This window comes from Peromyscus maniculatus, chromosome 23 (genome assembly GCF_049852395.1).
Source record: "Peromyscus maniculatus bairdii isolate BWxNUB_F1_BW_parent chromosome 23, HU_Pman_BW_mat_3.1, whole genome shotgun sequence".
NCBI classification, from domain to species: Eukaryota; Metazoa; Chordata; class Mammalia; order Rodentia; family Cricetidae; genus Peromyscus; species Peromyscus maniculatus.
In genome coordinates, this window is record NC_134874.1 from 41,162,516 (window position 1) to 41,189,019 (window position 26,504).

At 38.8% G+C, this 26,504-nt stretch overlaps 1 protein-coding gene across 5 annotated transcripts in view; it reads left to right on the plus strand.

The window, feature by feature from the left end:
• The first annotated feature begins 651 nt into the window (after positions 1-651).
• LOC102919468 (cytochrome P450 3A13-like) overlaps positions 652-26,504 on the plus strand; it is a 60,410-nt gene continuing 34,557 nt past the window's right edge. For 2 of the 5 annotated variants that reach the window (XM_076560637.1, XM_076560638.1), the window contains exons 1-4: positions 652-810; positions 2,491-2,584; positions 24,380-24,432; positions 25,979-26,078. In XM_076560637.1, the coding sequence (XP_076416752.1) occupies positions 740-810; positions 2,491-2,584; positions 24,380-24,432; positions 25,979-26,078 (318 nt within the window). In that variant the 5' untranslated portion in view covers positions 652-739. Of the gene's footprint in view, positions 811-2,490; positions 2,585-5,731; positions 6,228-24,379; positions 24,433-25,978; positions 26,079-26,504 lie in introns of those variants that run through there. The other 3 variants (XM_076560635.1, XM_076560636.1, XM_076560639.1) reach the window with 3 other exon arrangements.

A 26,504-nucleotide genomic window follows, 5' to 3' on the forward strand; every position in this document is an offset into this window, starting at 1 on the left:
CTAGGTTTTTCCCCATTCACTTACTTCTGTAACTCTTCCTCTTACCCTGTGGCTTTCTGTTTATGTGGCTGGCCCCAGGAGTCCTTTTCCTTCTCTGGCTTGTTCCTTCTCCCTCTCTTCTTCTATTAATTCTTCCTGCCTGCCAGCCCTGACTATCCTTTATCTTGCTTTGATATTGGCTGTTTAGCTCTTTATTAGACAATCAGGTATTTTAGGCAGTTCAAATATCACAGCTTCACAGAGTTAAACAAATGCAACATAAACAAAAGAAACACACCTTAAAGTAATATTCTCCACATATTCACATATATACTCACTCAAGGATTAGTGTCTATTATGAGGATATATATATATATATATATATATATATATATATATATATATATATATATATGATACAAATATTGACAACTACAAGAAATTATCCAGAGAGATAACTGGTGGGCAGAACATAACATAAAAATTCAGAGCATTAATTCCCTCCACTTGCCATTTTATTTTTAACTTTTAGGTTAACACTTGGTGGTCCTGTTCCTAGAGTTAATATGTAATACAAATTTCTAACCTTGAGTTTGAATGTTACTGAGTAACTCACCAGGGTTAGCAAATATGCAATCATCAGCAATACGGGTAACCTGTAATGCAAAGTCCACATGATCCCTCTTGAGCTATAAACAGTGAACTCGTGTCCTCACCTACTGGGAAAAGTCAGAGAGAGATTTCTTGAAGGAAAAGAGCAATGGACCTGATTCCAAACTTTTCCATGGAAGCATGGACACTTCTGGCTGCCTTTCTGATGCTCCTCTACCTGTGAGTAAATGGTAGAATGCCTCTCCTTTGTGGCCTTAGAGTTAGGATGATTCTTGGGCCATTTTTCACTGTCAGAAAACCAAAAGAGATAATGCAATGGAAATTCATACACCCATTGCCAAACACATTTCTAATGTAACCTAAACCATTTAACTCACTGTGCTTTTCAGACAAATGTTTTCAACTACTGTTAAATATCCAACACTGGGAGACAATCTAGAGCAGGCTTAAAATGATTACAGTTCCCTGTTTCTCTTATTTTATTTTCTGTCATTAGTTTGTCACATTGTATAGGAAGGTGTGCAGAATATTGAACCCACAATGAGAGAAACTACACCTGAGATAATAATGATTACTTAGACTCAGACCTGTCTGTCCAGAGAGTATTGTCACCAACATTGTTGGGTTACTGACAGTAAACGAAGAGCCTGTGGCTGATCATCTAAGTACAGAAACCTGCCTTTGTGCCATCTAGGGTCTAGGAAGAAACAGGACAGAGAAATGATGCTTTATGGAGTTCATTGCCTCATGAGTTCATAAATAACACATTGAGCCATTTGAGTTTTCTGGGAAAGATGGGAACAAATATCCTTTGACCTCAGTAGGGAACAATTGACAGATCAATGTAGCCATTCCTCCAAAGTCCACCTCAGAGAGACATGAGTTTATGAAGTTACCACAGGAATGTGTTTGAAAGGTTACTTGCAGGAGCATAAATGACTCAAAGGCAACTGCAGCATCAAAACCCCACACCTGAACTCCCAAATTTGGTATCCTAAAATATATTTTTATATTGCCCCTATGAATATTTTGCATGAATGTATGTATGCATGTCACATGTATGCCTGATGCCCATGTAAGTAAAAACAAGGCATTGGATTCTCAGGTAGTGGAATTATAAACTGTTATTAGCTGTCATTTGGGGGCTAGGAAACCAACCTGGGTAGTCAGAAAGAGCAGAAAATGCTATTACCTGCTGAGCCATCTCCCAAGTCCAAAAACTGCACCTGGGAAACTCTGCACAGTTTTCAGTCTGAGGGACATAAAAGGTCAGAGAGTCTTGTCGTGGGGGCTCTGCTGGTGGCCTGTCCTCCCACTCTGAGTAACCTCACTGTTCACTGCTTACTTAATGTTGAGGCAGATTCATGTACACCGTGAACTGCAGGTTACTCAAACTGATGATGTGTGTTTACTTCTAAGTCTGGAGAGTCCTTCAGCAGCATTCAACCTCATGTTATTAAGTTTTATTACATATTAACTCTGAGACTGAGACCATCAAGTAATAACCAAAAAGTTTATAGTAAGATGGTATATGAAGGGAATTATTTCCCTGAATTTTTATGTTATATTCTGCCCACCTCTTCCCTCACTGGATAAATTCTGGTAATTCTCAATATTTGCATCCAAGTATATAGATGATAGATAGATGATAGATAGATAGATAGATAGATAGATAGATAGATAGATAGATAGATAGATGATAGATAGATAGATGATAGATGTGTGTGTATATACTCATATAAAATATTGCATCAATAATATACATAAGTTAGTATGTATATGTATATATGTATGTTTTCTATAATGTGGGAATATATGTACGTATGTATATGTATGAATATGAATATTTATATGTATGATTAACAAACTCAAGAGCTGATTTTCTCCTCCATGTTTTAGGTATGGAACCTCTTCTCATGGATTTTTTACGAAGCTAGGGATTCCTGGCCCCAAACCTCTGCCTTTTGTTGGGACGATGCTTAACTATAGGAGGGTGAGTGGTTTTGGGTTCCCTACTTTGCTTCTTGTAACTGTGTTACTTATACAAATATCATTAAACCCCATGTCAGTTCATCCATTCAAATGAACATTGGGACTAATTGTAATGCTTTCAGTTTGCAGAACTGTTTTTGTCACATGCAGATCATTGCCAGGTTACCCTGGATTCTACTAACATGTGTTTGAGACCTCAGGTTTGTGGCAGATCAGGAATGACTTCAGGTTTGCATCAGGTCAGGTGAGGACTGTAACTTGGACCTGAGGCTAAAATGCTGATGTGTAACAGACTTTGGGAGCATCAAACATTTTGTTTCTTTTTCAGTACAGATTCAAGAAAAGTACAGTTATTCTTAATAGTATTTAATGAAATACATGTAAGGCCACTGAGTAGCACCTCATCAACCTGTGTGATTTCTGAGTTCAGTAATAACATTTATACTTCTTGCTGAGTATCTCTGGAACATGCCTATCAGGAGAAGCATAGTTATTTTTGGGATATATGCACATACTTGAATCCTCAATTGAACTCTTTAATCTCATTATTACTTCCAAGGCTCTAGCTGAGCTTTTACCACCTACAAGAAGATTTGCCTTTACTCCTTTTCAATTCAAGGTAGAATCATATGCATGACTCTAAACAGCAAGAATGTGGGAGATGGGATATTGTTGCCCATGAACCTTGGATATTTAACCATATTGTGAGATTTGTTTCTTGAACAGAAGCAGAATCACTTATACAAATCACTAGTAAAATCTTGATTTGACAAATCTGATATATATATATATATATATATATATATATATATATATATATATATATATATATATATATATATATGGTGTGTGTGTGTGTAATTTATGATATGTACAAATGCATACATATATACATATACATGTACCTAGGGACTGTGAATTTACAAAGATGTTTCTGAATGCTTTCTAAAGGATGGACTCCTGGCCTGTCCTTCCTGAGCTCATGCCCAGGGGCAGTGCCTACATGAAGACTGCACTCTTGGCAGATTTGCTTTTCTGGATGCTCAAGGTTTACTTACTAGATCATAATTTTTCAAAATCAAGGACTCTGTTGCTTAAGTTTTTAAGATTTCCATGCTTTCTGCCCCCATTTGAACTAGCAATAACTTCTTTATCATTTTTGGATGAACTCTATTTTAGGTATTCTTTGAAATAAACATCGTGGGTTTTGTGTTTGTTTCAAAAGTGTCTCATGTAGACAAGACTGGTCTCAAACTTGCTGTTGAGATGATGACCACAGATTACTTAAACTCCTCACTCAGGGTTGTGCATACCATGATATCTTATTTGTAGGTGACTGGTTCCCAATTCCATAGCTGAGGGTGTACTTTGCTGACCCAAACCTGTAGGAATAAGATTACCTACCAAAAGGTGGGATTTTGAGAAGTAGGACCAAGGGAGAGAAACAAAATAGACTGACACATGGGACATAGATGTCTTACATAATTGCATGACTTATGCCAAGGAAGTTTATTAATCAGCATAGCTTCTTACATATTATTTGCAGGCGAAATTGGCCAAGGTGAGATGAGAGTTAAGTCAGAAAATTTTGGCAAAGAGAATCCAGGATGCCTCAAACACTGCTGCCTCATAACTGATAACCACAATCCAGGGAAAAGAGTAGGATTGCCAGAAACTGCAACCAAAATTTCCTAGAGGCTCTGGCTCTAGACCCAGAGAGGAGCTTTGCAAATCTGTTCCTGGAACGCCACAGAAATGTCATGCCTTTTGTCCTTTGGCAAAGGTGTCTGAGAGAACTTTGGACTAGTCTGCAACAAAGAGTACCTTCTCTTCACTTTTTACTTTTCATGGCCAGATGAATTATTTGTGTTTAAATGTGTAAGAGCCCCAGATAACCTTTAAACAAACAAATGCTTCCTAATGTTATTAGACAAATTACCAACACTAAATAATCTGAGGATAATAGTGAACAAATGTTTACCAATGTTAAGGAGATTACATCTAGCAGTTTGTGTAATAAATCTTTGGCTGGCTCCAAAGGGAATTGAATGTGTGATAAGCATGGCACATGTCAGTAACTATTTGCTTGATGGTTAGGAAATCTAAAATAACATTCTAATGTGGCCATATTCCCTGAAAATATTTTTAATTCTCTTCCATTTCTATTCATGTTCATCATAATTTAAAGGAACATTATGGATGTATCTAGAGCCAGCATGATACTGTAAAAGTGATTAACATTTCATTGTTTGTACTGTATCTCTTAGGCTCAATATCCAAACTTTTAAAGAATTTAATTTAGCTTCTAGTTGTTGTATTCATTTTTATGTATATTCACCAAAGCTCCAGAAGTACTATAAGGAGTCTGATTAACAAAATGGGCAGTTTATACTAGTTGGGTGAGGGCCAGTGTGGATGCAGCTTCTGACTTGATAGCTATAAGTACTGCAAAATTATAGTTAAAATAACATATAGAAATATTTTTTAGTAAAAGCCTGATGTAGTTCAATATGAACACATTGTGCAAAGTCACCATACTTAAAGTATCATTACGAACCACAGCAAAGGAAGACAGTTAAAGTAAAAGAAGGCTCCCATGAGCAAAGGCATCTACACACTTAGTGAGGATGGAAGTATCACATGCAATTTTGAAGTGATCCGCCTTTCTTTAACAGAGGGACTTGCAGTCTGTTACGTGTATGGAGGGTTAACATAAGCACTGAGGTCCAATATAAAATTATATGCATACCATGGTTAGTCATTTTCTCTAAAAATTCTGTAGGTCACCCCATTATCTAGGACAGTGGTTCACAGCCTAATGTCTTGTTCATCTGAAGATAGATAAACAAGAAGTGGCCAATGAGAGAATTCTAGGAAGTTATCTTCATCCAGACCAGGTGAGCACCACTAAGACAAGTCAACCAGCTCCTCAGATCATCCATTCAGAGGCAAGAGGTTCTTTAGAATCATGGGACAAGCCACTCAAGTGGAATTCCATTTTGAATCAGGGCACAGGAAAATCACTGCATTCTTGGAAATGTCCATCCAAAGGGGTAACTTATGGGTGATCAGAACGAGGAATAATTTGATGATGTATGATTTTTGATCCCACGTGGACCCTTGGCTATAGGCTTTGCTATTCACTCACATGAGAAGAACATGATCATACTGTCCCACCAATGACAAACAAATAGGAATAATTTATGATATAACAATATAGCTAAAGTGAGTAGTGCCAGGCACCACAGGTGAAACATCAGCATTGTAAAATAACTAGCACACCATTAGTAAATTCTCTAGTAGGCAGGTCTTCCCATGTGACTGGATGGGCCATAGGGAGTGTAATCCATACAGGCCCAGAAGACTTCTGCACTTTCTACATGTTTGGCAGGGAGTAATGCCCAAATTGCTAAAATAAATTGAATGTGAATAACAGGCTTCCATATCTCCTTGACCACTCATATTCACTCTACAGTGAGGTGTTTAATCTGTCCCCAAGTTGTGAGTGGGCCCTGTAATACCAGGTGGACTGCAAGGGGTGAACTGGACTGCATGCTGCCTTCAAAGTCATCATCCTCCACATCCTTACCTTCTGTCCCCTGTACTACAGCAGATGTCTTCATACCATGGGAATGCAGGATAAGGTACTTTGGGACCAAATATGATCTATCAGCCTCCCGTGGGAAAATACAAGCATCCTCTCCTCTACCTGAGCACAAGGTCAGGATCACACAGTTCCCATATAGCAGGAACTTTGTTAAAAGGTCTCCTTCTTAAGCATGTCTACCCATAAATGCCCTGCTCCAGTTAATCCTTTTTGTTCTGTTCTCACAAAATAATCAAAAAGTACAATTTAGAAGATTTGTAGAAGTAAGAAGGTATATGTACTCCCACTTTTTATTTTTTCAACCAAAACTTTAATAGAACCATGTACAATTTCTCATCTTTGAGGAATACAAGAGAGGCAAGTTTTATGTATAATACATAATGTAGCACAAAATTCCTTAAAAAAGCCGGGCGGTGGTGGCTTACACCTTTAATCCCAGAACTTGGGAAGCAGAGCCAGAAGGATCTTTGTGAGTTTGAGGACAGCCTCATCTACAGAGCGAGATCCAGGAAAGGGGCAAAGTACCCAGGGATACCCTGTCTCAAAAAAAAAAATCCTTAACGGCATCAGAAGTGTATGCTACAGCATTAATTTTTTTAACACTTTGGAAGGGTGAGCTATAAAAAAATGATTATCAGCAATGAGTAATCCAATGCTTACCAGATTTTCCAGTTAATAGGATAGACATGAGGAGGAACCCAGAATAAGTGTCATACTAACATGAATGTATTTAAGGCTGCCAAAAAAATGAAATGCCTGTAACATCCATATGTCATAAGGTAATAAGCACTGGAGATTTACACCATAACAAGGAGAAGGCAGACAGGTTACACAAGCAGAAAGGTTACAATTTGTCATACTTGATCTCTAGATAACTGTAAATGGGGCTGAGGCATAGCACAGTGCTGATGGTGAATTGCATGAATCAATAGCTTTCTTAAACCAAGCAGTCTCAGCAACCATCTGAATAAAATAAGGCAAACCTGGATCTACAGCTTGATTCCCTGTAGCTTGAATTTTCCGCCTCGCCCACAGTCAGGACAAACCTCTGTCACCCGCCGGTCCCACAGCCGCTCAGACCCAACCAAGTAAACACAGACACTTATATTGCTTTCAAACCGCATGGCCGTGGCAGGCTTCCTGCTAACTGTCCTTATCTTGCTAACTGTGCTTTTATCTTAAATTGATCCATTTCCATACATCTGTACCTTGCCATGTGGCTGGTGGCTTACTGGCGTCTTCACATGCTTCTGGTCATGGCAGCGGCTGCAGTGTCTCTGGTCATGGCGGCGGCTGCAGCCTCTCTGGTCATTGCGGCGGCTGCAGCGTCTCCTTCTGCCTTTCTGTCCTTTTATCCTGCCTAGCCACGGCTGATCGGGTTTTATTTATTAATCAATCAGAGCAACTTGACATACAGACCATCCCCAGCACAGCCAAGTGCAGACCATCTCAAACACCTGCACTCAGGCCCATGGTCCTAATCATCCTCTATACGGACCTGCTGGGTAACGCCACAAAGAACCTGAGAATGGGCTCCCACAGGACATACAGAACATCCCACAGCACTTCCCCTTTCTTTTTTTTTTTTAAAAAAAGGAAGGTTTTAACTTTTACACATCTCCAAAATCAGCTTGGTATATTTGGGAATTTGGGCGTAGCTTCTCTTAACTACTTCCTGCTGGAGGGGGGCGCTGTATCTTATGGGGATGCAAAGAAAATTTTAGGATCATGGAGTAGTCCGTGAGACCGTATCGTCTGAGCCAGTTGCCTTGAAACAATTCTGGATGTTGGATCATCTGGGCCATGGTGTCATCGGAGACCTTTCAGTTGGTCTTGGCTGGTCAAACCTGATGTATCTTAATCTGGAACAAATCCATAGCCTCTGGCTTTCTGTAGAGACAAAAGCAGAGTCTCCTTTCCAAAGTAACACATCCTTATATCCAAATTTTAAAGTCAAGATATCTTTAATATATACATATTGGTTTAACTCAACATCTTTTATGATCAAATGTTTTTCTGCAGTTAAAAATCCCAAAGACAATATAATCCAAACTCTCTGTGTGATATCCATCTTTACATGGCTTATTTTTTATAAACCTCTTTTTTTGTTTTGTACTAGCAAAGGCTAAATCCGCCACGCAGCTTAATGTTCCATTTGCAGAGGCCTCATTCCCGCCATACTGCAGGTCAAGCGCACACGCCAGGAACCCGCCAGTAACTCAAACCGGCGGATGCCGCTCATTTGAGAGAGAGAATTAGGAACTGTGGGGCGTTTACCGACGTCACCGTTCCTGGAGAACTTAACGACGTCACCGCTCCGTGTGTTGAGTTCTGAATCCTCTTTACCACCACGCGAGGATTCTTCTCAGATCACACTTTATTGGAGCGCCTCTTGGTTAAGGGACTTTGTCTTTAGTATTTATTTATTTATTTTTTTTCATAACACCGGCCTTTATCCCTGTTCATTTGTCCTTTTTCTTTAGTCCCTTTACTTTTTCTTCCCTTTTTTTCTTTAGCCCTTTTTTTCTTTAGCCCCACGTTCTGGCGCCAAATGTAGCTTGATTTTTTTCGCCTCGCCCACAGTCAGGACAAACCTCTGTCACCCGCCAGTCCCACAGCTGCTCAGACCCAACCAAGTAAACACAGACACTTATATTGCTTTCAAACCGCATGGCCGTGGCAGGCTTCCTGCTAACTGTCCTTATCTTGCTAACTGTGCTTTTATCTTAAATTGATCCATTTCCATACATCTGTACCTTGCCATGTGGCTGGTGGCTTACTGGCGTCTTCACATGCTTCTGGTCATGGCAGCGGCTGCAGTGTCTCTGGTCATGGCGGCGGCTGCAGCCTCTCTGGTCATTGCGGCGGCTGCAGCGTCTCCTTCTGCCTTTCTGTCCTTTTATCCTGCCTAGCCACGGCTGATCGGGTTTTATTTATTAATCAATCAGAGCAACTTGACATACAGACCATCCCCAGCACAGCCAAGTGCAGACCATCTCAAACACCTGCACTCAGGCCCATGGTCCTAATCATCCTCTATACGGACCTGCTGGGTAACGCCACAAAGAACCTGAGAATGGGCTCCCACAGGACATACAGAACATCCCACAGCAATTCCCTTTTTCCAAATGCCCAGTAGTGTGCTTGAAAGTATTAGAGAAATTAAGAAACCTCCTGGTTCTGACAGTTGTTTGGCATGCTGAAAAAAGTGAAACATTTCTTCATCCTCAGTCTGCTCAATAAGAGCACCAGGAAGTATTTGAGAATCATATATGGCATATAAACTGTCAGAGTAACTGTTTAGAGGTTGAGGCAATGCAAAAGAAATCTACATTCTGGGAAGACATAGTTGAAACATTCAATGTATGAGGAGTTACTTCTTGAAGTTATAACATTGAGCATCCCAGATGGACTCTCACCAAGGAACACATAGCTATTTCTGGGATTGTGTACATAATTCAAAGTGTTGGGATAACTAGAGAGTAGTGTTGAAAATTTGAATTAAAGGATCTTCAGGATATGAAGTACAAAGCTGGCCCATAAGGTCAAATAGAGCTACCTCTCAAGCGTCACTGAAGGCACAAAGTGAATCATGTTGTAAAGGGGAGAACTATCTTGTCAATTTATCATGCAATAAATTGATGGGCTTGAGGACACCTATTTTCTGAATAATCTGAGCAAGGATTTTATAATAAGAAGTCAAGATTCAGCCATCATCAGTGGGCAGAAAAATTCAATGTATAGGTCCCCTCAGTTGCAAGAGTGTTCCAGAGGGATATGTAGGAGTATCTAACAGTACAGGAGATAAAAGAAGATTTGTGTCAATACTGGTCAACTGTGCATGAGTGATGATTAGATGTGTGAATTGTAAGGTGTTTGACTCTCAGGAATAAGCTTTCTAGAAAAAGGGTCATTATCTCCTCTTAATATGGAGAAATAGAGAGTCAAATCATTTGTAGTATGTTTCAGGGAAGGTCTCAGCTAAATAGTATCTCCTAGCATCTTTTTAAAATCAATAAATGTTAGCAGTTGCATCTGGATCATTGTGGGAAAATGGTATGTTCTTTTATAATATCACATAAATAAGAAAAGGTACCTGTAACCTGTGATTTTTCTGAGGAGATTTCCAGCTGAGTCTGTTGAAAGTGATGCTGGAATGTGATAAATAAATGAGCAATTACATTTTCAGTAGTTGCTGAAATCACCTAGGTAATAAATCAACTAGGTAATAAATAATCATGAGAGAAGAGTACTTTTTTTCTAACTGGGAATAAGTTTTGAGCAATAAATTTTTGACACAAGTTGGGGCTACTAGCCATACCATATAGCAGCGTCTTCATTTGAACTTTCTTCATGAGTTTCTAAAAATTAGAGAAAGGAAGGCTAAAAGCAAAATGAGGAGGATCCTGAGGAGGATGGGGCTTTTGACTCAGTTAGACAAGTAGGAGCCAATTCGGGTGCTTTTATAACTGCACAAAAAAAAGAAGTTCCTTCTTATCCTCTGAGGTATCATGAAGTGAAAGTAGTTCAAAAAATTAAGCTACCTCTTGGCCCTCAGGTCCCTTTACCTCTATTTTTTGACATCTTATTTTTAATCTTATATCGCCCAGTTAGATTTGAGTATATTGGCTAGATCTACAGGAGTGCTGAATTACAAATGAATCATACTCAAACATTCGCTATAAACAATCATGTATAAAATTCGACAGCACAAACCCAAAATAGGAAACTTATGAGGCCCTCATTGGAGATATTCCATCTTTAAACTTCCACATACATGTTTCTGTAGCTGGAGTTTTCTCCAGTCCTGCTCAGGCTTGCAGCTGCTCAGACCCAAGTAAACATATAGACACTTACATTACTAATGAACTGTATGGCCACGGCAGGCTTCTTGTTATCTAGCTCTTATATCTTAAATTACTCCATTTCTATTAATCTATAAGTTGCTATGTGGCTTGTGGCTTACTGGTAGGTACTTTTATATAGTGCTTCCTCTGTGTCTGGTTGGCCATTCCCAAGTCAGCCTTCCTGTTCCCTGAATTTTCCTCTCTCTTTGTCCCACCGATACTTTCTGCCTGGATACTGGGCAATTGGTACTTTATTTATTAACCAATCAGAGCAACACATTCACAGCATACAGGGCAATATCCTCAGCAATTCCCCTTTTACACTGTTTGGTAGATTGAGCCTTTGCTATTACAGACAAAAAATAAAAGTTTTCTGGACTACATGCTGCTTTGATACAAACATAGACCCACTGCTTCTGAGAGTTGATAGTACACATGGTTTTCCAGACCAAGAGCTGGTGGTAAATGTACTACTGCCATGTTGGAAAACTGAGGTGGGTGGAGTCAACAGCCACAGCTGCCATGTCAGTCTTAGTAATACTGCCCTCTAAAGCAAGTGGTTCACAGTAAGACAGATCCAGATGGAATGGTTTACGATGTCTGTAAAAATGTACATAGGCTTGGAAGAGAAAAAAAAGTAATGCATGCAGTTATATAAAAAAGTAGAAAGTTTTTTTTTTTTTTTTTTTTTTTGGTTTTTTCGAGACAGGGTTTCACCATGTAGCTTTGCACCTTTCCTGTAACTCATTCTGTAGTGCAGGCTGGCCTCCAACTCACCGAGATCTGCCTGCCTCTGCCTCCCAAATGCTGGGATTAATGGCATATGCCACCACCACCCAGCTAAAACACAGATCGTTTTTAAAACTAAAGTCTTTTACAAAAAATAACAGTATTATAAAAATAAGCCAAATAAAGATGAATATCACACAGAGAATATGGATTATGTTGTCTCTGGTATTTTTAACTGCAAAAAGACATTAGATTGTCAAGGCTTCACAGTTAAACCTATATGTTTTAAAGGTACCTTGACATCAAAATTTGCATGTAAGGATATGTTGCTTTGAAAGGGAGGCTCTGCTTTCGTTTCCACAGAAAGCAAGAAGCTATGGATTTGTTCCAGATTAAGATACATCAGGTTTGACCAGCCAAGACCCCCTGAAGTTCTCTGATGACACTGTGGCCCAGATGATCCAACATCCAGAATGGATTCAAGGCAACTGGCTCAGACGATATACCCTCATGGACTACTCCATAATCGTAAAATTTTCTTTATTTTCCCATAAGTTACAGCACCCCCCTCCAGCAAGAAGTAGTATGAGAAGCTACACCCAAATCCCCAAATATGCCAAACTGGCTTTGGAAATGGAATTGGCTCACTCCTTCTCTAAACTCAAACATATTGCTAAAAAAAAGGTAGACAGATTCTTCTGTCCCATATCAGAAAGGCCCTCTGGTATGAGACAGAGAAAAAAAATATTTTTATTTAAAGCAGGTTGATTATAACAGTAATCTCTTTCTGAAGAAGAAAAGGAGATAGAATAGATATGATAGGATGAAAGGTTAGATTAATGTACTTACTTTTAAAGAGCAACAATTTGTTTAGGAATGTTTTACATTGCTATGGACTTTAGTTTATTTTATATTTTTTTTAATTTAATTTTATTTTTTATTTTACAATACTATTCAGTTCTACATAATAGCCACAGATTCCCTTGTTCTCTCCCTTCCTGCCCCCCTCACCTACCCCCCAGGACACCCCCCATTCCCACCTCCTCCAGATCAAGGACTCCCCCGAGGACTGAGATCGACCTGATAGACTCAGTTCAGGCAGGTCCAGTCCCCTCCTCCCAGATTGAGCCAAGCGTCCCTGCATAAGTCCCAGGTTTCAAATAGCTAACTCATGCAACGAGCCCAGGACCTGGTACCACTGCCTAGATGCCTCCCAAACAGATCAGGCCAATCGACTGTCTCACCTATTCAGAGGGCCTGACCCAGTAGGGGGCCCCTCAGCCTTTGGTTCATAGTTCATGTGTTTCCATTCATTTGGTTATTTGTCCCTGTGCTTTATCCAACCTTGGTTTCAACAATTCTCGCTCATATAAACCATCTTCATTCTCACTAATTAGACTCCCAGTTCTCCACCAGGGGCCTAGCCATAGATGTCTGCATCCAGATTCCTCAGTCCTTGGATGGGGTTTCTGGCACAACTATTAGGGTGTTTGGCCATCCCATCACCAGAGTAGGTCAGTCCCGGCGGTCTCTCGACCATTGCCAGCAGTCTTTTGTGGGGGTATCTGTGGATTTCTGTGGGCCTCTTTAGCTCTTTGTTTCTTCCTTTTCTCATGTGGTCTTCATTTACCATGGTCTCCTATTCCTTGTTCTCCCTCTCTTTTCTTGATCCAGGTAGCATCTACCGCTCTCTTTCCCTCGACCCTTGACCTTCATTGCTCCCACTCATGTCCAGGTTGTTCATGTAGATCTCATCCATTTCTCTGTGTCTTTTTTGGGGTCCTGTTTTCCAGGTAGCCTCACTGGTGATGTGAGTAGCAGTCCAGTCATCCTTGTTCCACATCTAGCATCTTCCTATGAGTGAGTACATACCATATTTGTCTTTCTGAGTCTGGGTTACCTCACTCAGGATGATTTTTTCTAGATCCATCCATTTGTCTGCAAACCTCATGATGTCATTGTTTTTCTCTGTTGAGTAGTATTCCATTGTGTATATGTGCCACAATTTATTTATCCATTCTTCAGTTAAAGGGCATCTAGGTTGTTTCCAGGTTTTGGCTATTACAAACAATGCTGATATGAACATAGCTGAGCAAGTGCTCTTGTGGTATGATTGAGCATTTCTTGGGTATATGCCCACGAGTGTTATAGCTGGATCTTGGGGGAGATTGATTCCCAATTTTCTAAGAAAGTGCCATATTGATTTCCAAAGTGGTTGTACAAGCTTGCATTCCCACCAGCAGTAGAGGAGAGTTCCCCTAGTTCCACATCCTCTCCAGCATAAAGTGTCTTCAGTGTTTTTGATCTTAGCCATTCTGACAGGCGTAAGGTGGTATCTCAGAGTTGTTTTGATTTGCATTTCCCTGATGATTAGGGATGTTGAGCAATTCCTTAAATGTCTTTCAGCCATTTGAGTTTCCTCTGTTGAGAATTCTCTGTTTAGTTCTAAAGCCCTTTTCTCAATTGGACTCTTAGTCGTTGTGATGTCTAATTTCTTGAGTTCCTTATATATTCTGGATATCAGTCCTCTGTCACATGTGGGGTTGGTGAAGATCTTTTCCCATTCTGTAGGCTGTCGCTTTGCCCTGTTGACCGTATTCTTTGCTCTACAAAAGCTTCTCAGTTTCAAGAGATCCCATTGATTGATTGTTTGTCTCAGTGTCTGTGCTACTGGTATTATATTTAGGAAGTGATCTCCTATGCCAATGCATTTAAAACTACTTCCTACTTTCTCTTCTAGCAGGTTCAGAGTAGCTGAATTTATGGTGAGGTCCTTGATCCACTTGGACTTAAGTTTTGTGCACAGTGACAGATATGGATGGATCTATTTGCCTTCTACACATTGATATCCAGTTGTGCCAGCACCATTTGTTGAAGATGCTTTCTTTTTTTCCACTGTACACTTTTGGCTTCTTTGTCAAAAATTATATGTTCATTAACCTATGTGTGTGGGTTAATGTCAGGGTCTTCAATTTGATTCCATTGGTCCACATGTTGGGTTTTTATGCCAATACCAAGCTGTTTTTATTACTGTAGCTCTATAGTAGAGCTTGAAGTCAGGGATTGTGATGCCTCCAGAGGTTGTTTTATTGTACAAGATTCTTTCGGCTATCCTGGGTTTTTTGTTTTTCCATATGAAGTTGAGTATTATTCTTTCCAGGTCTGTGAAGAATTGTGTTGGTATTTTGATGGGGATTGCATTGAATCTGTAGACTGCTTTTGGTAAGATTGCCATTTTTACTATGTTAACCCTGCCTATCCATGAGCATGGGAGATCTTTCGATTTTCTGACATCTTCTTCAATTTCTTTTTTTCAGGGACTTAATGTTCTTGTCATATAGGTCCTTCACTTGCTTGGTTAGTGTTACCTCTAGGTATTTTATGTCATTTGTGGCTATTGTAAAGGGTGATGTATCTCTAATTGCCTTCTCAGCTTCTTTGTCCATTGTATATAGGAGGGCTACTGATTTTTTTGAGTTAATCTTGTATCCTGCTATGTTGCTGAAGGTGTTTATAAGCTTTATCAGTTCCTGGGTGGAATCTTTGGGGTCACTCAAGTATACTATCATGTCATCTGCAAAAAGGGAAAGCTTGACTTCTTCCTTTCCAATTTGTATCCCCTTAATCTCCTTATGTTGTCTTATTGCTCTGGCTAGAACTTCAAGTACTATATTGAATAAGTTTGGGGAGAGTGGACAGCCTTGCCTCGTTCCTGATTTTAGTTGAATTGCTTTTAGTTTCTCTCCATTTAATTTTATGTTGGCTGTTAGCTTGCTGTAAATTGCCTTTATTATGTTTAGGTATGTTCCCTGTATTCCTGATCGCTCCAAGACTTTTATCATGAAGGGATGTTGATTTTGTCAAATGCCTTTTCTGCATCTAGTGAGATGATCATGTGTTTTTTTTTTCCTTTGAGTTTGTTTATATGGTGTATTACATTGATGGACTTTCATATGTTGAAACACACTTGCATCCCTGGGATGAAGCCGACTTGATCATGGTGGATAATTGTTTTGATGTGTTCTTGGATTCTGTTTGCCAGTATTTTATTGAGTATTTTCGCATCAATGTTCATGAGGGAGATCGGTCTGTAGTTCTCTTTCTTTGTTGCATCCTTGTTTGGCTTAGAAATCAGGGTAATTATAGCCTCATAGAAGGAGTTTGGTAATGTTCCTTCTGTTTCTATTATGTGGAACAATTTAGAGAGTATTGGTATTAACACTTCTTTGAAGATCTGGTAGAATTCTGCACTGAAACCATCTGGTCCCGGGCTTTTTTTGGTTGGGAGACTTTTAATGACTGTTTCTATTTCCTTAGGAGTTATTGGACTATTTACACAGTTTATCTGGTCTTGATTTAACTTAGGTATGTGGTACCTATCCAGAAAAAATGTCCATTTCTTTTAGGTTTTCCAGTTTTGTGGAGTAGAGATTTTTGAAATATGACCTTATAATTCTCTGGATTTCCTCAATGTCTGTTGTTATGTCCCCCTTTTCATTTCTGATTTTGTTGATTTGGATTCTCTCTCCCCGTCTTTTGGATAGTTTGGATAAGGTCTTGTCTATCTTGTTGATTTTCTCAAAGAACCAACTCTTTCTTTCATTAATTTTTTGTATTATTTTCTTAGTTTCTTTTTTTCTTTTATTTATTTATTTTTTATTTTATTTTACAATACTATTCGGTTCTACATAATAGCCACAGATTCCCTTGTTCTCTCACTTCCTGCCTCCATCCCTTTCCCCACAGGACACCCCGAATTCCCAACTCATCGAGATCAAGGTCTCCCCCGAGGACTGGGATTGACCTGATAGACTAGGTTCAGGCAGGTCCAGTCCCCTCCTCCCAGATTGAGCCAAGCGTCCCTGCATAATTTCCAGGTTTCAAACAGCTAACTCATGCAAAGAGCCCAGGACCTGGTACCACTGCCTAGATGTCTCCCAAACAGATCAGGCCAATCGACTGTCTCACCTATTCAGAGGGCCTAATCCAGTTGGGGGCCCCTCAGCCTTTGGTTCATAGTTCATGTGTTTCCATTCATTTGGTTATTTGCCCTGTGCTTTATCCAACCTTGGTTTCAACAATTCTCGCTCATATAAACCATCTTCATTCTCACTAATTAGACTCCCAGCGCTCCACCAGGGGCCCAGCCGTGGATGTCTGCATCCAGATTCCTCAGTCCTTGGATGGGGTTTCTGGCACAACTATTAGGGTGTTTGGCCATCCCATCACCAGAGTAGGTCAGTCCCGGCGGTCTCTCGACCATTGCCAGCAGTCTTTTGTGGGGGTATCTGTGGATTTCTGTGGGCCTCTTTAGCTCTTTGTTTCTTCCTTTTCTCATGTGGTCTTCATTTACCATGGTCTCCTATTCCTTGTTCTCCCTCTCTTTTCTTGATCCAGGTAGCATCTACCGCTCTCTTTCCCTCGACCCTTGATCTTCATTGCTCCCACTCATGTCCAGGCTGTTCATGTAGATCTCATCCATTTCTCTGTGTCTTTTTTGGGGTCCTGTTTTCCAGGTAGCCTCACTGGTGATGTGAGTAGCAGTCCAGTCATCCTTGTTCCACATCTAGCATCTTCCTATGAGTGAGTACATACCATATTTGTCTTTCTGAGTCTGGGTTACCTCACTCAGGATGATTTTTTCTAGATCCATCCATTTGTCTGCAAACCTCATGATGTCATTGTTTTTCTCTGCTGAGTAGTATTCCATTGTGTATATGTGCCACAATTTATTTATCCATTCTTCAGTTAAAGGGCATCTAGGTTGTTTCCAGGTTTTGGCTATTACAAACAATGCTGATATGAACATAGCTGAGCAAGTGCTCTTGTGGTATGATTGAGCATTTCTTGGGTATATGCCCACGAGTGTTATAGCTGGATCTTGGGGGAGATTGATTCCCAATTTTCTAAGAAAGTGCCATATTGATTTCCAAAGTGGTTGTACAAGCTTGCATTCCCACCAGCAGTAGAGGAGAGTTCCCCTAGTTCCACATCCTCTCCAGCATAAAGTGTCTTCAGTGTTTTTGATCTTAGCCATTCTGACAGGCATAAGGTGGTTTCTCAGAGTTGTTTTGATTTGCATTTCCCTGATGATTAGGGATGTTGAGCAATTCCTTAAATGTCTTTCAGCCATTTGAGTTTCCTCTGTTGAGAATTCTCTGTTTAGTTCTAAAGCCCTTTTCTCAATTGGACTCTTGGTCGTTGTGGTGTCTAATTTCTTGAGTTCCTTATATATTCTGGATATCAGTCCTCTGTCACATGTGGGGTTGGTGAAGATCTTTTCCCATTCTGTAGGCTGTCGCTTTGCCTTGTTGACTGTATCCTTTGCTCTACAAAAGCTTCTCAGTTTCAAGAGATCCCATTGACTGATTGTTTATCTCAGTGTCTGTGCTACTGGTGTTATATTTAGGAAGTGATCTCCTATGCCAATGCGTTCAAGACTACTTCCTACTTTCTCTTCTAGCAGGTTCAGAGTAGCTGGATTTATGGTGAGGTCCTTGATCCACTTGGACTTCAGTTTTGTGTACAGTGACAGATATGGATCTATTTGCAGCCTTCTACAAGTTGATATCCAGTTATGCCAGCACCATTTGTTGAAGATGCTTTCTTATTTCCATTGTATACTTTTGGCTTCTTTGTCAAAATTATATATTCATAGGTGTGCGGGTTAATGTCAGGGTCTTCAATTCGATTATACTGGTCCACATGTAGGTTATTATGCCAATACCAAGCTGTTTTTATTACTGTAGCTCTATAGTAGTATTCTCTTAGTTTCTAATTTATTAATTTCACCTCTCATTTTGATATTTTCCTGGGGTCTATTCTTCCTGGGAGACTTTGTTTCTTCTTGTTCTAGAGCGTTCAGGTGTGCTGTTAATTCACTAGTGTGGGATTTCTCCAACTTCTTTATGTGGGCATTTAGTGCTATGAATTTCCCTCTTACCACTGCTTTCATAGTTTCCCATAAGTTTGAGTATGTGGTATCTTCATTTTCGTTGATCTCTAGGAAGTCTTTAATTTCTTTCTTTATATCTTCCTTAACCCATTGGTGATTCAGTTGAGCATTATTCAGTTTCCATGAGATTGTAGGTTTTCTGTAGTTTTTGTTGTTGTTGAAATAAGAACACAGGAGGTTGTTCCAATTGTTTTGTATCTGTTGAGATATGCTTTGTAGACAAGTATGTGGTCGATTTTAGAGAAAGTTCCATGGGGTACTGAGAATCAGGTATATTCGTTCTTGCTAGGATGGAATGTTGTATAGATATCTATTAGGTCCAATTGGGTCATGACATCAGTTAACTCCTTTATTTCTCTGTTAAGTTTCGATTTGGGAGATCTGTCCAGTGGTGAAAGTGGGGTGTTGAGATCTCCCACTATTAATATGTGGGGTTTTATATGTGGTTTAAGCTTTAGTAATGTTTCTTTTACATATGTGGGTGCCCTTGTGTTTGGGGCATAAATGTTCACAATTGAAACTTCCTCTTGGTGGATCTTTCCTGTGATGAGGATATAATGCCCTTCTTGATATCTTTTGATTGATTTTAGTTTGAAGTCTATTCTGTTGGATATCAGGATGGCTACACCTGCCTGTTTCTTAAGACCATTTGATTGGAAAGTCTTTTCCCAGCCTTTTATTCTTAGGTAGTGTCTGTCTTTGAATTTGAGATGTGTTTCTTGTATGCAGCAGAAAGATGGGTCCTGCTTTCGTATCCATTCTGTAAGCCTATGTCTTTTTATAGGTGAATTAAGTCCATTGATATTAAGGGATCTTAACAACCAATGATTGTTCATCCCTGTTATTTTTGGTGGTAGTGTGTGTGTACTTCTCTTCTTTATGGTTTACTGTTATGGTTTATCTATTGCCTGTGTTTTCAAGTATGTATCTGAGTTCCTTCGGTTGGAATGTTCCTGCTAGTGCTTTCTGTAGGCCTGGGTTTATGGATAGGTATTGTTTAACTCTGGCTTTGTCTTCAAATGTCTTGTTCCTTCCGTCTATGATGATTGAAATTTTGCTGGTATATTAGTCTGGGCTGACATCCATGGTCCTTTAGTGTCTGCATTACATCTGTCCAGGTCCTTCTGGCTTTCAAAGACTCCATTGAGAAATCGGGTGTTATTCTCATGGGTTTGCCTTTATAGGTCACTTGGCCTTTTTCCTTTGCTGCTCTTAATATTCTTTCTTTATTCTGTACGTTTAGTTGTTTAATTATTATGTGGCGAGGCGACTTTTTTGGGGGTCTAGTCTGTTTGGTGTTCTATAGGCTTCTTGTATCTTCATAGGCATTTCCTTCTTTAAGTTGGGAAAGTTTTCTTCTATAATTTTGTTGAATATATTTTCTGTGCCTTTGAGTTGGTATTCTTCACCTTCTTCTATCCCTATAATTCGTAGGTTTGGTCTTTTCATGGTGTCCCAAATTTCTTGGACATTTTGGTTCATGACTTTGTTGGCTTTAGTGTTTCCCTCGACTGATGAAACTATTTCTTCTACTGTATCTTCAATGCCAGAGATACTCTCTTCCATCTCTTGCATTCTGTTGGTTATACTTGCATTTGAAGTTCCTGATCTTTTACTCAGGTTTTCTATGTCCAGCATTCTCTCTGTTTGTTTCTTCTTTATTTTTTCAATTTCCTTTTTCAGGTCTTGGACTGTTTCCTTTATTTGTTTCATTGCTTTTTAATGATTTTCTTTCTGTACTTTATTGTTTTCTTCCAGAACTTTATTGTTTCCTTCCAGGACTTTATTGTTTTCTTGCAGGACTTTATTGTTTTCTTCTAATTTGTTTGCCCTTTCCTCTAGTTGTTTACAGCACTCTTCCATTTTTTTTGTCTTTTCCTTTACATAAGCCTCTACCTTCTTCATGATGTTAATCATAAGGCTATTTTCTTCTGCTTCTTCCAATTTTTGATGTTCAGGTCTAGATGTTGGATGCGGGCTAGGTTCTGGTGATGCTGTATTGCTCTTCATTTTGTTGTATGTACTTCTGCTTTGACGTCTGCCCATCTCCTTGTGTTTCCTTCTTGGTCTTATCACTGTACTTGGTTCAGAAAGAGCTGACAGATTCAGGAAATGTCTCTCTCTTGTCCAGATGGGAGTTCTCTTGTCCAAATGGGAACTCTGGTCCAGAAGGGAAGTGGGGTGCAAGATCAACTTTAGTTTATTGATACAAGTTTATACTTAATTTTGTTATACTGTATATATATTTCTATCCTCATTTATGGTATTATCTTTATGTAAATCATTTATATTATAATAGATAATTAAAAATACAGATTAATAATTAGTCTTTTATGATAGTCATACTTATAGTCCTGTTAAGATTTCTAGGTATACATAGATATTATTAAATTAGGTTCCTAATCTTCAAACACTTCAAAGACCTAGAGAATATGTCATTTATGTTTTAAAAATTTAGTTTCTTGACAGTAAGACATGTCTTCTCCTGGAAGCACCGATTTACTCCAGAGAGGAGAATGGGCATCAAAGATACTCTATATGGAGTTTGTCTTCTTCTTGGCAAAAATAGCCATTTCGGCAAGAAACTGTTCTTGCCTGGACTTCTTGAAAAATGTATCTACTGGACATACAAGACCCATAGGAAGGTGACGACTGCACTTTGCAAGACAAAATGATCTTTCAGGTTCCTGCTTCACAGAGGAAACTGTCAGACATTCTATAGAACACAGAGAAACATGTCTGAGAGACTCTAGGCCTGTGGGCTGAAGATTGATGCCTCAACATTACAGAGGGACCTTTGGATGACTGTCCAGGCAGACAGTTGTCTCTGTCATTCTAGATTTTTGGAAATTTCTTTCAATGCACTTCTTATTTTCTTAGGTAATATTATATCCTTCTGAGGTCTTTGATGTAGTTGCAGACTAGATAGTTATAATTTCCTTAGTTATGATAAAAGATAAGTTAGATATAAAACCTTTCACTCACAAATATAGGATAGGTAGGATATCTTCTTTAATTTTGCCAAATACAAATAGACTAGATATTATAAATAGAGTAGATATTGTAACTATAATTCTTGCTTGATAATTGTTTTGTTATATGTAATTTTACTGTGTTAAAGTTAAAACCTTCCTTTAGGAAAAAAAAGAAAAGGGGAATTGCTGTGAACATCATTCTGTATGCTGTGAATATGTTGCTCTGATTGGTTGATAAATAAAATGCTGATTGGACAATAGTTTGGCAGGAAGTATACACAGGACAAAGAGAGAAGAGAATTTTGGGAAGAGGAAGGCTGTGTCAAGAGTCACCAGTCAGACACAGGGGAAACAAGATGTAAAAGAACATGTAAAAGTACCAGTAAGCCACAAGCTGCTGTGGGATGATCTGTATGTCAAATTAATCTGATTGGTCAATAAATAAAACACTGATTGGCCAGTGTCTAGTCAGGAAGTATAGGTGGGGCTAACAGAGAGGAGAAAAGAAAGAACAGGAAGGTGGAGGGGTCACTGCCAGCCACCACCATGACAAGCAGCATGTAAAGATGCTGGTAAGCCACAAGCCACATGGCAAGGTATAGATTTGTGGAAATGGATTAATTTAAGCTATAAGAACAGTTAGCAAGAAGCCTGCCACGGCCATACAGTTTGTAAGCAATATAATTCTCTGTGTTTACTTGGTTGGGTCTGAGCGGCTGTGGGACTGGCGAGTGTCAAAGATTTGTCCTAACTGTGGGCAAGGCAGGAAAACTCTAGTTACAACAAGCCACATGGAAACTTATAGATTAATAAAAATGGGTTAATTTAAGATATAAAAAATAGGTGGCAAGAAGCCTACCACAGCCATACATTTTATACGTATTATAAATCTCTGTATGTTTACTTGGGTCTGAGTGGCTGCAGGCCTGGGTGGGACTGGTGAAAACTCCAGGGACATGTTCCCATACCTTTAAATTTACACAACCTCTATCAGGGAACCAAGGAAATATTTTTTTAATGAAAATAAAAAATTTATCTAAGTACCATAGTGATTCATGTCAAAGTATAAGTAGACAAAGCATATGAATGAAAAGATTGTTCTTTAGAATCTTTTCCTCCCATGTTTTACTCTCAGCTATTCCTCCATTCTTTCTTACAGGTCCTCATATCTGACACTTTTTGTACATTTAGCACAATAACACTCATTCTTGATGATTCTAGTAATGTTAAGCCCTGCATTGAGTACCAAATTATGTGAACCAGAAGAAATGAGGATGCCCAAGGGGAAGGTGGTGATATGTTTGAGACTAAGGAAGAACTGTTGCTGTGACCAGGAGATCTTGCATAATATGAAGAATTATATCTGAATTTATTAAGCAGCATAGCTTTTCACATGCTATTTGTAAAGGAGAAATGGCCATGGTCAGCACACAGCTAAACCATAAAATGCTGGCAAAAAGAAAACACTATACCTCTGTCACAGATGCATCAGGATTGAACCACAGCCCAGGAAAAAGTCAAATCACCACAAAACTACAACCTTCACTCTTCTGAGGCACTGGCTCCAGCCCTAGACTAGACTTTTCCAATTCAGTTCCTGGACAAGGACAAAGAAGTAATGTTCCCTTTGTAATTTCTTTAGGGTCTTGGAAAATGATTTTGTTCAGTCTGGCTTTAAACACTAGGCAAAGAACACTACAGACTGGACTCTGTCACCTGTCTGGAGTTTTATATAATTATATAATTACATAGTTTTATATAATTGACATTCACAGTGGCTGAAATGGAATTCCCTTCTATGGAATGCTTGTTTAGAATGGAAAATGTCCTAGGCTTGATCCCAGCACCATATAAACTGGACATGGGGGCACACACCAGTAATCCCTGCAATCAGGAGAATCATTTTAAGATCAGTCTTAGATACACAGAGAGTTTGAGTCCAGGCTGATTAACTTAGAATTCTATCCCCCAAAATTACAATTGCCGCTTAATGATTACATGGACTTTTCTCCCCAGAGTTCAGGGTGGAAAATTCAAACTAAGCATTCAATTTTATGTTTTCTTTATGTGAGGTGCCATATTCTCATCTTCTCATATTGAACAGGGACACTAGAAGGCAAAATCATTCTCATCTACTTCCTTTCTACTTTTCATTTAATATTATGAAAGGCAATTATATAAATCTAATATGGCATGTAAATGAATGTTGTCTTCAATTTACTGACTATACTGAATCCTGGAGAAGTTATCAAGTGAGGGAAAGGGGTGGTAAGCAGTGAGAAGCAAATAGATTTTGCACATTTATGGCAATCTCCCTGATTCTTGTTTCCCTCAGCCACCCAAGGAATGGGAAAATACAGTGTTTCAGGATTTCAGAGTCAAAAGAAAACCAGAGAACTACCAAAGAGAAAGACAAGACAGTTGCTACTTTTTTAGAGAAGGAACGTTTTTGGAATGTACAATATCTGGAAAAGAAATCATGAATATCTTTAAGTTCCCCATGTCAAAGTGTCCCCTGTATTTTCTTTTTTCTCTCAGAGAACATGGAAGGATTTCCATTAATTGTTGGGTAGAAAAATTAAATAATGAGCCTGATATGCTGGAATTTGAGTCATTTGTTTACAGTTTAGTGGCCAATAATTGTAGAAAAATAATGACTTTTCATTTTCTTTTCTTTTCCCAGGGCATGTGGAAATACGATATAGAATGCCATAAAAAGTATGGAAATATGTGGGGGTTAGTATTCAGCAAATGTTCAATATGTAGATATGTTATGATGTAACACCAAACTGCATTGGAGAACTTTTTCAGTCCAGAGTTAATTGGGTCACATTTGCCTGTTTTAAAGAGTCTGAAATCCTGTCCTGCCAAGGATTCCACAAGTATGTTGCTGCCCACAGTCTGAATTAAGATGAGGACATTGCAGGTATAATTTGTCTGCATCCTTTGTTGTTCCAGAGATACCTAGCCTTACATTAAACCAATGTCTTAGAAGGATTCCTGCCTCTATTATACTTCCTTGAGACTTTTAAAACTTGTAAAATATCCATTAATTCAGAGGCATGTAATTTGCGCTCATAAATTCAGGAGAGTGTCTCCTGTCCATATTGATTTACACTTAGATAAAAACAAAAATAATTTTATCAAAAATATTTCTAATAAATATGGACTTTTCAAAGATAGCCTAAGGGGAAAATAGGCATATTTATACTTTTTTTTTGTTAAATTTAATATGTGTATAAATTATGGTTTTTTTCATTTTTATTACTTCATTTCTTTGGTTGAGGTTATAATACAATTGTATCCTTTCTCCTTTCCCTTTGTTCCTTCATATATATCCTCTGGTTTTCATCAATTGTTGTTATGTGACTCAATGTATATATAAGTGCATTTGTAGTCATAAGTATGACCTATTTAGTCTGCATAGTTTTTGTATGTATGTTTTCAGGGCTGATCATGTGAAATCGGGTGACCAGTTTGCATGATCTTCCCTCCGGAAGACCATTTCTCTCATTCACAGTAATCCTTACCTGCCTGTACTTCTTTCTATAGGTTTGAGGTATCCTGGGCCTTGCCCATGGTTTATGTTTTGAGACCAGTTCTCAATATATACATTGGACTGGAAGTTGCTATAAGTACACATTGGCCTAGAAGCCACTGTCTTCCATATCTGCCTCCTGACTACTGGTTTTAGAGTTCTGTAATTCCACACTTTTTTGAATGTTCTTTTACTTTTTTAATTTTTGTTATATTTTATGTAAGGCATTGACTATTAATAATAATGTGTATGGTTATTTCCTTTCAACACATACTACTAGCTTTGAAGATAATGTGTTGATTATGTTACACTGTGTTGTTGACTTATAGGCTTGTTTCATTATTTTCTGTGATGATTGAGGCAATTGGGGATTTTTCTAGGACTTGGGAAGAAGTGACATCACTATGTTATGTGCAACAAAAAGTGGGAAGAGTTTCTGCTTCATCTCTTCTCATCCATCATCAGAAACCACAATACTAATCACAGGGCTGCTGAGCTGTGAAGACCATTGACCCATGGCCATGGGCACGCTGTGCTGCATTTCTAATGGCTCCAAAGAAAAGTTCCTTGAAACATTACTGCTGATCAGTTGTTAATAATTTTCCTTTAGAGGCAGCAGAGTAGCAGTGAATAAGCACTTGCTATTCTTACAGAAGACCAAGTTTCAGTTCACAGAAACAAGTATTATAGAACCAGAGGTAACATCAGGATCAAAATGTAATCATCTCTGTTTTCCCAATACAGGCTATATAATGGGCTGGTCCCTGTGCTGGTTATCACAGAACCAGATATGATCAAGAATGTGCTAGTGAAAGCATTTTATTCTGTCTTCACAAATCGACGTGTGAGTATTCCTTTTTAAAAATATGAAGATTCTACACACCAAACACGCTATACACAGGAATATGTATGTATATAAATATGTATACATGTATTCAACAATAATTATTGAAACAATAAGGCATAAATATGAAAAGAGAAGGAAGGAATATGTAAGTATTCATTGACAATTTTTTTATGATCTCACATAGTTTAGCTGTTAGGATTCCTGTTTTTCACTCAGGAGGCCTAGGTTCCACTCCTGACATAGGAACACCTGCATCTTCCAAAAAACTCATCCAGGCTGTGTTGCTGCACACCTTTAATCACAGCAGGCAGGCAGAACTTTCTGAGTTTGAACACCGCCTGATCTATAAATCAAGTTCCAGGACAGCCAGTGCTACACGGAAGAACCCTGTCTTTTAAAACAAAGACAAAAAAACATTGTTAT